Genomic DNA, 13940 nt, shown 5'->3' with positions numbered 1-13940 from the left:
ATGCCTGTACCTCATGTTGTAGATGGATGTCTGTACCACATGTAGATGGATGCCTGTGTCTCATGTTGTAGATGGATGTCTGTACCACATGTAGATGGATGCCTGTGTCTCATGTTGTAGATGGATGTCTGTACCACATGTTGTAGATGGATGTCTGTACTACATATTGTAGATGGATGCCTGTGTCTCATGTTGTAGATGGATGCCTGTACCACATGTTGTAGATGAATGCCTGTACCACATGTTGTAGATAGATGTCTGTACCACATGTTGTAGATGGATGTCTGTACTACATATTGTAGATGGATGCCTGTGTCTCATGTTGTAGATGGATGCCTGTACCACATGTTGTAGATGGATGTCTGTACTACATATTGTAGATGGATGCCTGTGTCTCATGTTGTAGATGGATGCCTGTACCTCATGTTGTAGATGAATTCCTGTACCACATGTTGTAGATAGATGTCTGTACCACATGTTGTAGATGGATGTCTGTACTACATATTGTAGATGGATGCCTGTGTCTCATGTTGTAGATGGATGCCTGTACCACATGTTGTAGATGAATGCCTGTACCACATGTTGTAGATAGATGTCTGTACCACATGTTGTAGATGGATGTCTGTACCACATGTTGTAGATGGATGCCTGTACCACATGTTGTAGATGGATGCCTGTACCACATGTTGTAGATGGATGTCTGTACCACATGTTGTAGATGGATGTCTGTACTACATATTGTAGATGGATGCCTGTGTCTCATGTTGTTGATGAATGTCTGTACCTCATGTTGTAGATGGATGCCTGTACCTCATGTTGTAGATGAATGCCTGTACCACATGTTGTAGATGGATGTCTGTACCTCATGTTGTAGATGGATGTCTGTACCACATGTTGTAGATGGATGTCTGTACCTCATGTTGTAGATGGATGTCTGTACCACATGTTGTAGATGAATGCCTGTACCACATGTTGTAGATGGATGTCTGTACCTCATGTTGTAGATGGATGTCTGTACCACATGTTGTAGATGGATGCCTGTGTCTCATGTTGTAGATGGATGCTTGTACCACATGTTGTTGATGGATGCCTGTACCTCGTGTTGTAGATGGATGCCTGTACCTCATGCTGTAAATGGATGCTGGTATTGTTGCCATGCTACATATATTACAATCAATGTTGTTCTCTAATTTCTGTGGATGTTTCGTTCATTTTGACATGGCATTCAGTATTGTTGTTAGATCAGTCGTCTACTTCATATCAATATTTCTGATTGATTTTGTATTATTTTTTTTAAAATTCCACAACAGGAATCGACAGAAACAGTTGAATCATTAAAGATGACAACCGAATCAAAGCAGTGAGTATTTCTTCATAATATTCACCATTAAGTCACCATTAATGTTTCGCTTAATACAGGATCATGTTGTGGCTTTCATTACTTCTGTGTTGGTTGGTGAAGCTATTCAGTTGCCAAGGAAGTCTACTTTCTGAAGAATTATGTAATTCCTGCATATTTCAATCTTCTTCTCTTGTAACACCCCACAACTTAAATGATGCCATTATTTCATATTTGAAATAAAAGTAGGTGCAGGAGGGGCTGTGTGGTAAGTAGCTTGCTAACCAACCACATGGTTGCGGGTTCAGTCCCACTGCGTGGCATCTTGGGCAAGTGTCTTCTGCTATAGCCCCGGGCCGACCAATGCCTTGTGAGTGGATTTGGTAGACGGAAACTGAAAGAATCCTGTCGTATATATGTATATATATATATATATATATATGTGTGTGTGTGTGTTTGTGTGTCTGTGTTTGTCCCCCTAGCATTGCTTGACAACCGATGCTGGTGTGTTTACGTCCCTGTCACTTAGCGGTTCAGCAAAAGAGACTGATAGAATAAGTACTGGGCTTACAAAGAATAAGTCCCGGGGTCGATTTGCTCGACTAAAGGCGGTGCTCCAGCATGGCCGCAGTTAAATGACTGAAACAAGTAACAGAGTGAGAGTAGTTTTTTTAATTGAAGGGTGTCTTAGTTTGTAACTAAATTTGTTACAGAATCGATTCTGTCCAATGTGAAGAAAACTGGAATAAATTGCCCAGCATCGTCAGCAGGATGGTGTTTCTGTCTAAAGACCAGAGATGTCTCTCTGTGATATTTGGTCTGCAAATAAGACTTCCTGTCCTAACGCACCATTAATCCTTATAATTGTACTCAGACTTCATTCTCCTACCATCCTCTCAACTTTGACCTTCCACATCCACTGGCCAATGTCCTCTTCTTATATATATCTCACACACACACACAACCTGTGTATCTCATCACAACACAGTCTATTTGTCCATGATGTGTTGCAGATTCCTGTCATACTACTCACGGGTGTTTTCTGCCAGACAGCTTCCTGAAAGCCTTTATTCACCATTTGCCAGCCTCGCCTGGCCCCCGTGCCTGTGGCACGTAAAAAGCACCATCCGTTCGTGGCCGTTGCCAGCCTCGCCAGGCCCCCGTGCCGGTGTCACGTAAAAAGCACCATCCGATCGTGGCCGTTTGCCAGACTCGTCTGGCACGTAAAAAGCACCATCCATGCCGGTGGCACATAAAAAGCACCATCCGATCGTGGCCGTTTGCCAGACTCGTCTGGCACCGGTGGCACATAAAAAGCACCCACTACACTCACGGAGTGGTTGGCGTTAGGAAGGGCATCCAGCCGTAGAAGCACTGCCAGATCAGACTGGGCCTGGTGCAGCCTTCTGGCTTCCCAGATCCCGGTCGAACCGTCCAACCCATGTCAGCATGGAAAGCGGACGCTAAACGATGATGATGATGATGAATTGTGCCTGCGATACAGTGAGACATAGTTTGGTAGATTGAAGTTGTCTTAAAGAACCAAACTATTAAATGAGGCTGTTGTTTGCAATTGTGGTTAATCCTGCAGCCTATACATGGGAAGATGTTCAGTCATACCTGCAGGAATTGTTATTTGGTTGCAAGTTTGGCAAAACAAACCATTTTGTTACAAGTCATTGTTTGATTTTTTACAATAATATTTTGATCCATGTGAAAGCGCCCACCACTCTCTGTAAAGTGGTTGGCGTTAGGAAGGGCATCCAGCTGTAGAAACACTGCCAGATCAGATTGGGGTCTGGTGCAGCTCCCCAGCTTTCCAGCCCTGGTCAAACCTATTTCTTTATTACCCACAAGGGGCTAAACACAGAGGGGACAAACAAGGACAGCCATAGGTATTAAGTCGATTACATCGACCCCAGTGCGTAACTGGTACTTAATTTATCGACCCCGAAAGGATGAAAGGCAAAGTCGACCTCGGCGGAATTTGAACTCACAACGTAACGCAGACGAAATACCGCTAAGCATTTCGCTCAGCGTGCTAACGTTTCTGCCAGCTCGCCGCCCTGGTCAAACCATCCAACCCATACCAGCATGGATAACGGACACTAAATGATGATGATAAGGATGATGGAGTCTGTATAAATATAATAATATTGTAGTTTATTTCAATCTTGTTATGAAATTGTGATTTATTTTAATAGCAGAGACATTGCACTTGAAGAAGAGATCAAAGAGCTGAGGTTTCAACTGAAAAAAGAAAAAGAATATTGGGTAGGTTTGCCTGATTCCATTTTCAAGAATTTCTCAATTAGTTCTCATCTTTAAAAACAGTCCAACTCCCTGCTTCTATTTTGACATCCTGTCCATTCTGTCATATTCTCTATATAACAGACTGATATATTAAAATTGAGTCTCTCTTCAACTGTTAAGCTGACAACACTGACTGCAACTCCAAGGTGGTGCCCCAGCATGGCCACAATCCAAATGACTAAAGCTAAGACTAAACTGAAAAATACATCAGCCTCTCCCATGCTTGTGCCATTCATAAAGCACCCAGGACACTCTGTAGAGTGGTTGGTGTTAGGAAGGGAATCCAGCTGTAGAACCGATGCCGAAACAGAACAAACGGAACCTGGTGCAGTTCCTTGCTTTGCCAACTCCTGTGAAGCTGTCCAACCCATGCCAGCAGGGTAATTGGGCAGTAAATGACGACGACGATGATGATGATAATCAAAAACTTCCATAGTTTCTAGCATTGATGATGATGATAGCAATAGCAGCAGTGGTGGCAATGGCAGCTGTTGTTGTTGTTGCTGTAGTCTTCTCTTCCACTGTGTCTTTAACCCCTTTTGGTACCAACCCACCTGAAATCACCTCTGGTTCTGTAGTACGAATGTCTTGTTTCCAAAAATTCTGAATTAAAATCTTCCACCAAACCTTAGTCACAATTTATGTTCCTAATACTAAGCTTAATGATAATGAAGTTATTTTACTAAATTCATCATCATCATCGTTCTTAGTTATATTTAAAATTAACTGAAAGAAACCCAGAGCATCTCAAAAGAAATATGGTTTTCGAAAGGGTTAAACTATTCTGTGTAGTACCTGTACATTAGGGATGAAGGAATGGTCAAAGGGTAAGAAAGGATTGGTTTGTGCAAGGTGGAGACAAAGTGGCTGAGCTCCTTTTGAGTGTTGGGCCTCACGGAGGCAATGACCAAGACCTTTGGCATTATGTCTTGCTTGAGAAGAAGACCCATCAAACCAAGCAAAATCAGTCATGACAGATACTGGTGTCACGCAAATTGGCACCCGTACTGGTGGCACAGAAATGCACTCCAGTGTCGGACAAATGGCACCTATACCCGTGGCATGTAAAAGCACCCATTAGACTCTCAGAGTGGTTGGCATTAGGAAGGGCATCCAGCTGTAGAAACCATGCTAAATCAGACTGGAGCCTGGTGCAGCCATCTGGCTTGCCAGCCCTGATCAAATTGTCCAACCCATGCCAGCATGGACAATGGATGTTAAATGATGATGATGATGATGAAGGTTGGGGAGTTGGTGGTGCTGCAGCTAACTAATTAAATTTAATTAATTAAATCCTTTCCATACCACCATTTAAAGGAATCGAAATTAAAACCTTCCATCAGAATTGCAGTTCCAAACACCTGATTAGTAATAACGATGAAGTTTACTTGCTGAATTCTTTGCTATTTTCCAAATTTATTGGAACAAAGGCAGAGGATTTCAGCAGGAATTTGGTAACGAAAGAGCCAAGTGCTAAAAGAGAAATGTTTCTTATTGCAGAACAAACGTTTGGAGCAAGAGAGGAAAATGATGAAATCACAACTAGAAAAAGTAAGTTCATTATATTTCACTCTTTACTCTTTACTCTTTTACTTGTTTCAGTCATTTGACTGCGGCCATGCTGGAGCACCGCCTTTAGTCGAGCAAATCGACCCCGGGACTTATTCTTTGTAAGCCCAGTACTTATTCCATCGGTCTCTTTTGCCGAACCGCTAAGTGACGGGGACGTAAACACACCAGCATCGGTTGTCAAGCAATGCTAGGGGGACAAACACAGACACACAAACATATATATATATATATACATACATGTATACGACAGGCTTCTTTCAGTTTCCATCTACCAAATCCACTCACAAGGCATTGGTCGGCCCAGGGATATAGCAGAAGACACTTGCTCAAGATGCCACGCAGTGGGACTGAACCCGGAACCGTGTGGTTGGTAAGCAAGCTACTTACCACACAGCCACTCCTGTTACGAAAAAAGAAAAATCACATACAGTATTCATTCATTTTGATCAAAAAAATGAAAAGTTTGCCTCATTTTTGATATATTAATCCTGATAATACATTGATCATAATTTATAAAAATACTTTGTTGTAACTTTTAAGTTTTTTTGATAAAAATAATAGAGAATTGTACATTTCCATAACTGTATACCTATTTTTGCACCCCGCTTGTACTTAATATATTTAATGTGGTTTTACATAATCCCTTATTCAAGCAGACATGTGGTCAAATGCTTTATCTGTGACTGTCTCTTCTTTCACTCAGACATAATATATCTTGGAGTACATTGTCTAGTGTGTCTTTCTTTTCTATGCCTTGGCTGGCTTCCGTGCCGGTGGCACGTTAAAAGCACCAACCGATCGTGGCCGATCCCAGACACCCCTGGCACCTGTGCAGGTGGCACGTAAAAAGCACCCACTACACTCGCGGAGTGGTTGGCGTTAGGAAGGGCATCCAGCCGTAGAAACACTGCCAGATCAGACTGGAGCCTGGTGCAGCCCTGGCTTCCCAGACCCCGGTCGAACCGTCCAACCCATGCTAGCATGGAGAACGGACGTTAAACGATGATGATGTTGAAGACAGTAGGAGATTTGACTGCTATTTCTAGCAGAGCAATGTTTGCAAAGAAACTTCCACATTGACTTTTACAATTAGATGGCGTGCAAAAGTAGGTTTACAGTTATGGGAAAAGAAAACATGCACAACACTCATTTATTTTTATCATTACCAGTGCCACCCGACTCGGCCCTGTGCCGGCGGCATGTAAAAAGCACCATTCAAGCATGGTTGATGCCAGTACCACCTGACTGGCACGTAAAAAAGCACCAACTACGGTCTTGGAGTGGTTGGCATTAGGATAAATGTAGAAACTTTGCCCGAACAGATTGGAGCCTGATGCAGCCTCCTGGCTTGCCAGTCCCCAGTCAAACCGTCCAACCCATGCCAGCATGGAAAGCAGACGTTATACGACGACGACAAAAAGAAGTTAAAAGTTACGATAAAGTATTATTATAGTTTTGATACTCTTTTACTTGTTTCAGTCATTTGACTGCGGCCATGCTGGAGCACCACCTTTAGTCGAGCACATCGACCCCGGGACTTATTCTTTTGTAAGCCCAGTACTTATTCTATCGGGACATAAACACACCAGCATCGGTTGTCAAGCAACGCTAGGGGGACAAACACAGATACACAAACATACATGCACATACATATATATACATATATACGATGGGCTTCTTTCAGTTTCCGTCTTCCAAATCCACTCACAACGCTTTGGTCGGCCCAAGGCTATAGTAGAAGACACTTGCCCAAGGTGCCACGCAGTGGGACTGAACCCAGAACCATGTGGTTGGTGAGCAAGCTACTTACCACACAGCCACTCCTACGCTTTAACCAAAATAAATGTATTATTTTGGTTAATGGCACTGAAAATGTCAAAAATGAGGCTAACTAATTTAAAGTGTTAATAATTTTAACGAATTAAGCATTATAAAACATTGGTGTGATACCTGTACGGACAACATGTATGCAAATCATCTCCCCTTATAATGATTGCAAGGAGGATGGCAATAACAATTCTTATACTAATAGAGCTTCTGCTCTCTATCACTCTCACTCTCTCTCTCTCTCTCCCTCTTTCCTGAGTCACTTTGCTATCACTATTGACATCCCTCTTTCACTCTCACCATTGTCCACCCCTATCCACCACCCTCTCCCTCCCTCCCTCTTGCAACCATTAACCACCCACAATTCTGGTTCTTGTTCTGTCATCACCTCCTTTTCTTTTCTCCTTCCCAGTGATATTATTTTGTGTGAAACAACATAACATAGAGGTATGAGGACTCCTGGCTGCTTTGGAATACACAGCCACCTCACCTGTGTTGGTGCCAGTCCTTGCTGGGTGTCGTTTATCTTTGGGTTGAGAGGAGCTTTCAATTTTGCCAAAGACATGGCTATCTCATTAGTGCTGGTGCCATGAATAAAATGCACCCTGTACACCCTGCAATGGCAGATGGTGTTAGGAACGGCACCCAGCATTAAAAACGGGATCATCATCATCATCATTGTTTAAACATCTGTTTTCCATGCTGGCATGGGTTGGAAGGTTCAACTGGTGTCTGGGAAGCCAGGAGTCTGTACCAGGTTTCAATCTGATCTGGCAGTGTTTCTACAGTTAGATGCCCTTCCTAACGCCAACCACTACGAGGGTGTAGTGGGTGCTTTTACGTGTCACCGACATGGAAGCCAGTTAGGCAGCACTAGCACTGGCCATGTTCAGATGGTGCTTTTTACATTTTTTATGTGTGTGTGTGTATGTGTGTGTGTGTGTGTGTATATATATATATGGTGCTTTTTATGTTTTTTATGTGTGTGTGTGTATATATATATAAATCATCATTGCTTAACATACATTTTCCATGCTGGCATGGGTTGGATGGTTTGACTTGGGACTGGTAAACCAGAAGGCTGCACCAGGCTCCAATCTGATCTGGCAATGTTTCTACAGCTGGATGCTCTTCCTAACGCCAACCACTCCGACAGTGTAGTGGGTGCTTTTTACTAGCCACCGACACAGGAGCCAGGCGGGGTGAGTAAAAATTTTTAGATATGGTTCCCCTCTCTGTCTAGGGCAACAATGTCCTGTCCAACTCATTCCATCATGGAAAATGGATGTGAAGTGTTGTGGTTGTTTATGATGATGATGATGATGAAGTTGTTGATTTATGTTCAATATTCATTTAAGGGATTTGTCACAGTAATTTCTACTTCTTCACTCTTTATTCATTCTTCTGATGAGTTTGTTGAAAATAACTGGATTCAATTCCAAATCGATTTTGTTTATCTCTGCAAAGGTTTAAGTATTGTTGTTGTTGTTGTTGTCATGGATTTTAGCAAATGGTGATCCAATCTTCTACAATTGTCAACACACCTTCAACGTAATATTTATCCTAAACCTTCCCAATCTCTGCATCCCTAAAAATAATCTGTCCCTTCATCATCATCATCATTTAGTGTCCGTTTTCCATGCTGGTGTGGGTTAGACACTTTGTCTGGAACTGGTAAGCTGGAGGGCTGTACTAGGCTCCAGTCTGATTTGGGATTGGTTTCTACAACTGGATGCCCTTGCTAATGCCAACCATTTATTTCATAGAGTGTCCTGGGTGTCTTTTACATGACACCGGCACTGACTACGACTGTGATTTCACTTGGTTTGATGTGTCTTCTCAAACACAGCAAATTACCAAAAGCCTCCGTCACTTGTCATTGGTTCCATGACACACAACATCTGAAGATCATGCTTCACCACCTCGTGCCAGAATTAGAGATTGGCACTTCTTTACACAGCTGTCCCCTTCCATACGCATCACATGCCCATACCAGCTCAGGTTTCCCTCTTGTCCTCCACATCTGATGCCTCTGGCCCCTGAAAAATAAATTGCTTTATCATAATTTCAGTTTTTATAATTACATATTTCAGGAGAGACACAAAGTAAAGTTGTTGCAGGAGAAACAGATCAATTCTGATGTTAAAATCGAAGAAGAGGAAGAGAAGTGAGTGGGGTTCTTTTTCCTTGGCTTTTGTTGTCTTTTATGCTCATTTCATTCTCTTTTACTCTTTTACTTGTTTCAGTCATTTGACTGCGGCCATGCTGGAGCATCGCCTTTAGTCGAGCAAATCGACCCCGGGACTTATTCTTTGTAAGCCCAGTACTTATTCTATCGGTCTCTTTTGCCGAACCACTAAGTGACAGGGACGTAAACACACCAGCATCGGTTGTCAAGCGATGTTGGGGGGACAAACACAGACAAACACACACACACATATATATATATATATATATACATATATACGACAGGCTTCTTTCAGTTTCCGTCTACCAAATCCACTCACAAGGCTTTGGTTGGCCCGAGGCTATAGCAGAAGACACTTGCCCAAGATGCCACGCAGTGGGACTGAACCTGGAACCGTGTGGTTGGTTAGCAAGCTACTTACCACACAGCCACTCCTATGCCTATTGTTTTATTTCTTTTCTTTATAAGACAGAGAGGGTCTGGAAAAAAAAAACAAACGATATTTTATGTCCCGAGTTCAAACTCCACTGAGGTTGACTTTGCTTTTCACCCCTTCAGTGCCGATAAAATAGGTACCAGTTATGTACTGGGGTTGAGGTGATCAAATAACAGCCTCCCACAAATTTCGGGCTTTATGTTTATTGTAGAAAGACAAGCATTATTCCTGCTGGCATCAAAGAGGTTGCTCACAATTCTTAGCTTCTTCCATGTAAATTCTTCTCACCGAATGACAGCATCCCCATCAATCTCTGTCTGCATTTCTTGCCTTCTTAGATTCTCCTGTAAACATCTAAGAATTCATGTCTCCACCTTTGGAGATATGCTGTTCTTGAGAAGACCCGGCAAACCAAGTGAGACCGTAACCGTGGCCTATGCCAGTGCATCATAACCGGCCCATCTAAGGGTACCCTTCAATCATTGGGCAATAAACTGTGCTTGCTAAGACCTGTTGAGGCAAGTGATGTCGTAGATGTGGCTGATGCCAGTGTCACCTGACTGGCTCCCTTGCTGGTGGCATGCAATAAGCACCACCCATGCATGGGTTATTGCCAGTGCTGCTTGAGTGGCTTCCCATGCCGGTGGCATGTAAAAAGCACCATCCAAATATGGTCGATACCAGCCCCCTTAACCCGTCTGGCTCTTGTGCTGGTGGCACGTAAAAAGCACCATCTGAACGTGGCCAATGCCAGTGCCACCTGACTGGCTCCTGTGCTGATGGTATGTAAAAAGCACCCACTACCCTCTTGGAGTAGTTGGCGTTAGGAAGGGCATCCAGCTGTAGAAACTCTGTCAGATCAAGATTGGAGCCTGGTGCAGCCTCCTGGCTCTCCAGACCCCAGTCAAACCGTCCAACCCATGCCAGCATAGAAAACGTATGTTAAGCAATAATGATGATGATTTATATATACACACACACACATAAGGATAAGCATATTAAAACTAATTTAAATAAGAGGGTTGGGAACCATTGATGTAAGGGAACTTCATGTTGAAGTCCCATTACAGCCATGAATCGAATGCCTTAAGAAGGCATTCACTATTGACCAACTGCAACAGCTATTTCACTCTTGTTAAAATGAAAATGGCTTATTCTAGAAAACTTTCAACAGACCAATAATTGCTTAATTTATTAAGATCCTATTCTTTAAAGAAGGTTTCATCCCTGATAGAATCCCTGGTGCTATCATTGTTACCTTAATAAAAACATAGGCAATCTATCGCAGCCGTTAGCTGTGAGTCTGACGTCCTAAAAAGACTTGGAGACGTGGCTGGAGCAGTTATGAACTCATTGGACTTGAGGCTGTCTGGTGCTGCCAATATCCAAGCTGGAAGGCAAGCGTCCAGGTCTTTAGGTTTCTGTTCTTTAGTTGTAAGACTTTGACACTGTCCAGGGCCCTCAGGAGCCACCTCAACTCATTTGGTGCCAGGACACTTTGCTGGATTATGGGTTGCCATTGGTCAGATTTCATCTCCAGCTGAAAATTCTACTCAGAAACTGGGATGTGTCTTGTTACTTGTATGATTCGGGAGAACCAGCTCAGATTGGGTGGCCATGTGGCTTGGTTTTCCGAGTTAGCTCTTGCTCTTCTATATTTAAGAGATGAGGAATTATGTACATTATTTACATTTGACGGATATTTGTTCCTCATCTTGTTTCTTGTTAACATGCTTCGGCTGATATACCCTCCAGCCTTCATCAGGTGTCTTGAGGAAATTTCAAACCTGGCTTCTCATTCCTGATGTATTTTTCGATGTTGTTGTTATTATTATTATTGAGGTCCCTGCCTGGAATCGAATTTGAAATCTTGGGGTTTGTAGCCTGTACTCTTAACCACTATGTCATATGACAGTTCGATTCCAGGCAAGGACCTGAATAATGATAATAATAATAATAACAACAACGACAACATCGAAAATACCTTAGGAATGAGAACCTAGGTTTGAAATTTCCCCAAGACACCTGATGAAGGGTGGAGGGTATATCAGCCGAAACATTGTGTTAATAACAAACACAATGTGGACAAATATCCGTCTAATGTAAATAATGTGCATAATGTTAGCTCTTGCTTTACTATTCTCTCTTCACTGAGGTTTGTGTTGGTCAACCACATAACCACATGCTCATGGCAGATGAGGAGGTATCTTGCAGAGCTGGGGACTGACTGGAACTCTGTTTGAAGGGTCTCCTTGGAGGACCCAAGAATATACCAGCAAATGGTGAAAGCAGCAATGCTGTGCAATGGTGCATCTACCACCCCCACCCCACTCCAGCACACACACATGACCCCTGGGGATTGGATTTTGTTTACTCTCTTTTCAGATTCTTATGGATGACTTGAATTAACTTCCTGTCACCCATTTTTATTTTGCAAACGATGTCAACTAAATAATTGTTTTATATTCTTTTGAGGAACCATCTTCTTCAGTGTGAAATTACAGCTTTGAAATCCAGAACGAAACCCAAAGACAATATGGTTTGTATAGACGTACCATTGTTGAAATTTTATCTTAGCAATATTGTATTGTGCTCAGGATTTTATATGTTTGGTTGGATACTTAGGGTTAGTGACTATTTAGCAGTGGTTGACCCTTCTTTCTATGGGAATTGTATCTCAGAGTGATTGTATCAGTCTTCCATTTTACCAAACTTTCATTTGATTTGCTGTTGACATTCTTGCAATAATACACTTTAAACATATTGTCTTCTTTTTTTAGACTGGAAACCATCTTTCATATTCTCTTCCGCTACAATCTGATATGGTATTTGACGATAGATTCAATGCAGTAAGTATTTGAACACCACATCTGATGCTTCTTATCTACAACTTTTCTCTCAGGACGCTTACCCTCTGTCGTATATGCACACTGACATTACACATCCAGCGAAGCATACTGACTTCGTTTCTTTCAAGTCTTTGCATGTCCTCAGTAATCACAGCCCAGGGTTCACTGCCGTGTAGCATGGCTGTTTGCAAACAGGCATCGTATAGTCTACCTTTCACTCTGAGTGAGAGGCCCTTTGGCACCAGCAGAGGTAGGAGCTGTCTGAACATTGTCCAGCCTATTCTTATTCTAGCAGCTACACTCTCAGAGCATCCATCCCTGCTACTGACTTGGTCACCTAGGTAACGGAAGCTGTCAACTTCTTCTAGTTTTTTCCCCCTGGCATGTGATGGAATCTGTTTTCTTTACATGTTATTGCTCTTGAGCATTTTCCACTTATAAAAACTATCTTCCCAATTAGCCTTCCTTTGATATCGCTGCACTTCTTATGCGTCATTAGCTTACACTGGGTACATCTTATGGAGTTTCTACCATACCTTTTCTACAGTTCAAGCGAGACCATCTACCTGAAGGGATTTGTGATTTGTACACCTTCCTACTTACTAAGACTTTGTTTTTTTACAAAGTTAACTCTAAGGGCCTTTGATTCTACTCTTTGATTCCACACCCGAAACTTCTGGTAGTGTTCTGGTAATGACTCAGCTATCAGAGCAAGGTCATCAGCAAAGAGGAGCTCCCAGAGGCAGCCTGTCTTGAATTCCTCTGTTATTGCCTGGAGGACTATGATGAATAAGCAAGGGATGAGGACTGATCCTTGGCGAACCCCTACTTATACCCTGAATTATTCACTATACTCATTGCCAACCTTCACCTTACAGACAGCATCCCTATACATGGCTTGTACAGCTCTTACCAACCACTCATCTATCCCTAGTTTCTGTATTGACCACCAGATAAGGGATCTGGGCACCCTGTCAAAGGCCTTCTCCATATCAAAAAAAGCCAAGCACAGAGGTTTATCTTTGGCCAGGAATTTCTCCTGCAGCTGTCTTACCAGAAATATAGCATTAGTGGTGCTTTTCCCCGGCACAAACCCAAACTGCATCTCGTCTAGACTGACTCTCTCCCTAATTAGTTGGGCTATAATCCTCTCCATGACTTTCATTACTTGATCCAACAACTTGATACTTCTGTAATTATTTGTATCTAAAGCATCACCTTTACCTTTGTAGCAGTTGACTATGGTGCTGCTACACCAGTCTTTGGGTATGACTCCTTCATGTATCACCTGATTGATTATACAAGTGACTAAACTATAGCCTACACTGCAAGATATTTTAAGCATCTCAGCAATGATTCTTGATGGGCCAGGGGCTTTGCCTGTCTTCATACCCTGATATATAAGTGTGTGTGTGT

At 42.5% G+C, this 13940-nt stretch overlaps 1 protein-coding gene across 7 annotated transcripts in view; it reads left to right on the top strand.

The window, feature by feature from the left end:
• Window positions 1–13940, top strand: part of LOC115215218 (ankyrin repeat domain-containing protein 26-like) — a 138229-nt gene that overhangs the window by 110102 nt on the left and 14187 nt on the right. For 6 of the 7 annotated variants that reach the window (XM_036509151.1, XM_036509166.1, XM_029784474.2 and 3 more), the window contains 6 exons: window positions 1311–1360; window positions 3544–3613; window positions 5153–5203; window positions 9145–9218; window positions 12151–12214; window positions 12456–12524. In XM_036509151.1, coding sequence (XP_036365044.1) covers window positions 1311–1360; window positions 3544–3613; window positions 5153–5203; window positions 9145–9218; window positions 12151–12214; window positions 12456–12524 — 378 coding nt within the window. The remainder of the gene's footprint in view (window positions 1–1310; window positions 1361–3543; window positions 3614–5152; window positions 5204–9144; window positions 9219–12150; window positions 12215–12455; window positions 12525–13940) is intronic. The other variant, XM_036509159.1, reaches the window with a different exon arrangement.

The sequence above is a fragment of the Octopus sinensis genome, linkage group LG1 (assembly GCF_006345805.1).
Source record: "Octopus sinensis linkage group LG1, ASM634580v1, whole genome shotgun sequence".
Lineage (NCBI taxonomy): Eukaryota > Metazoa > Mollusca > Cephalopoda > Octopoda > Octopodidae > Octopus > Octopus sinensis.
This window is presented reverse-complemented; position numbering and strand designations above follow the sequence as displayed.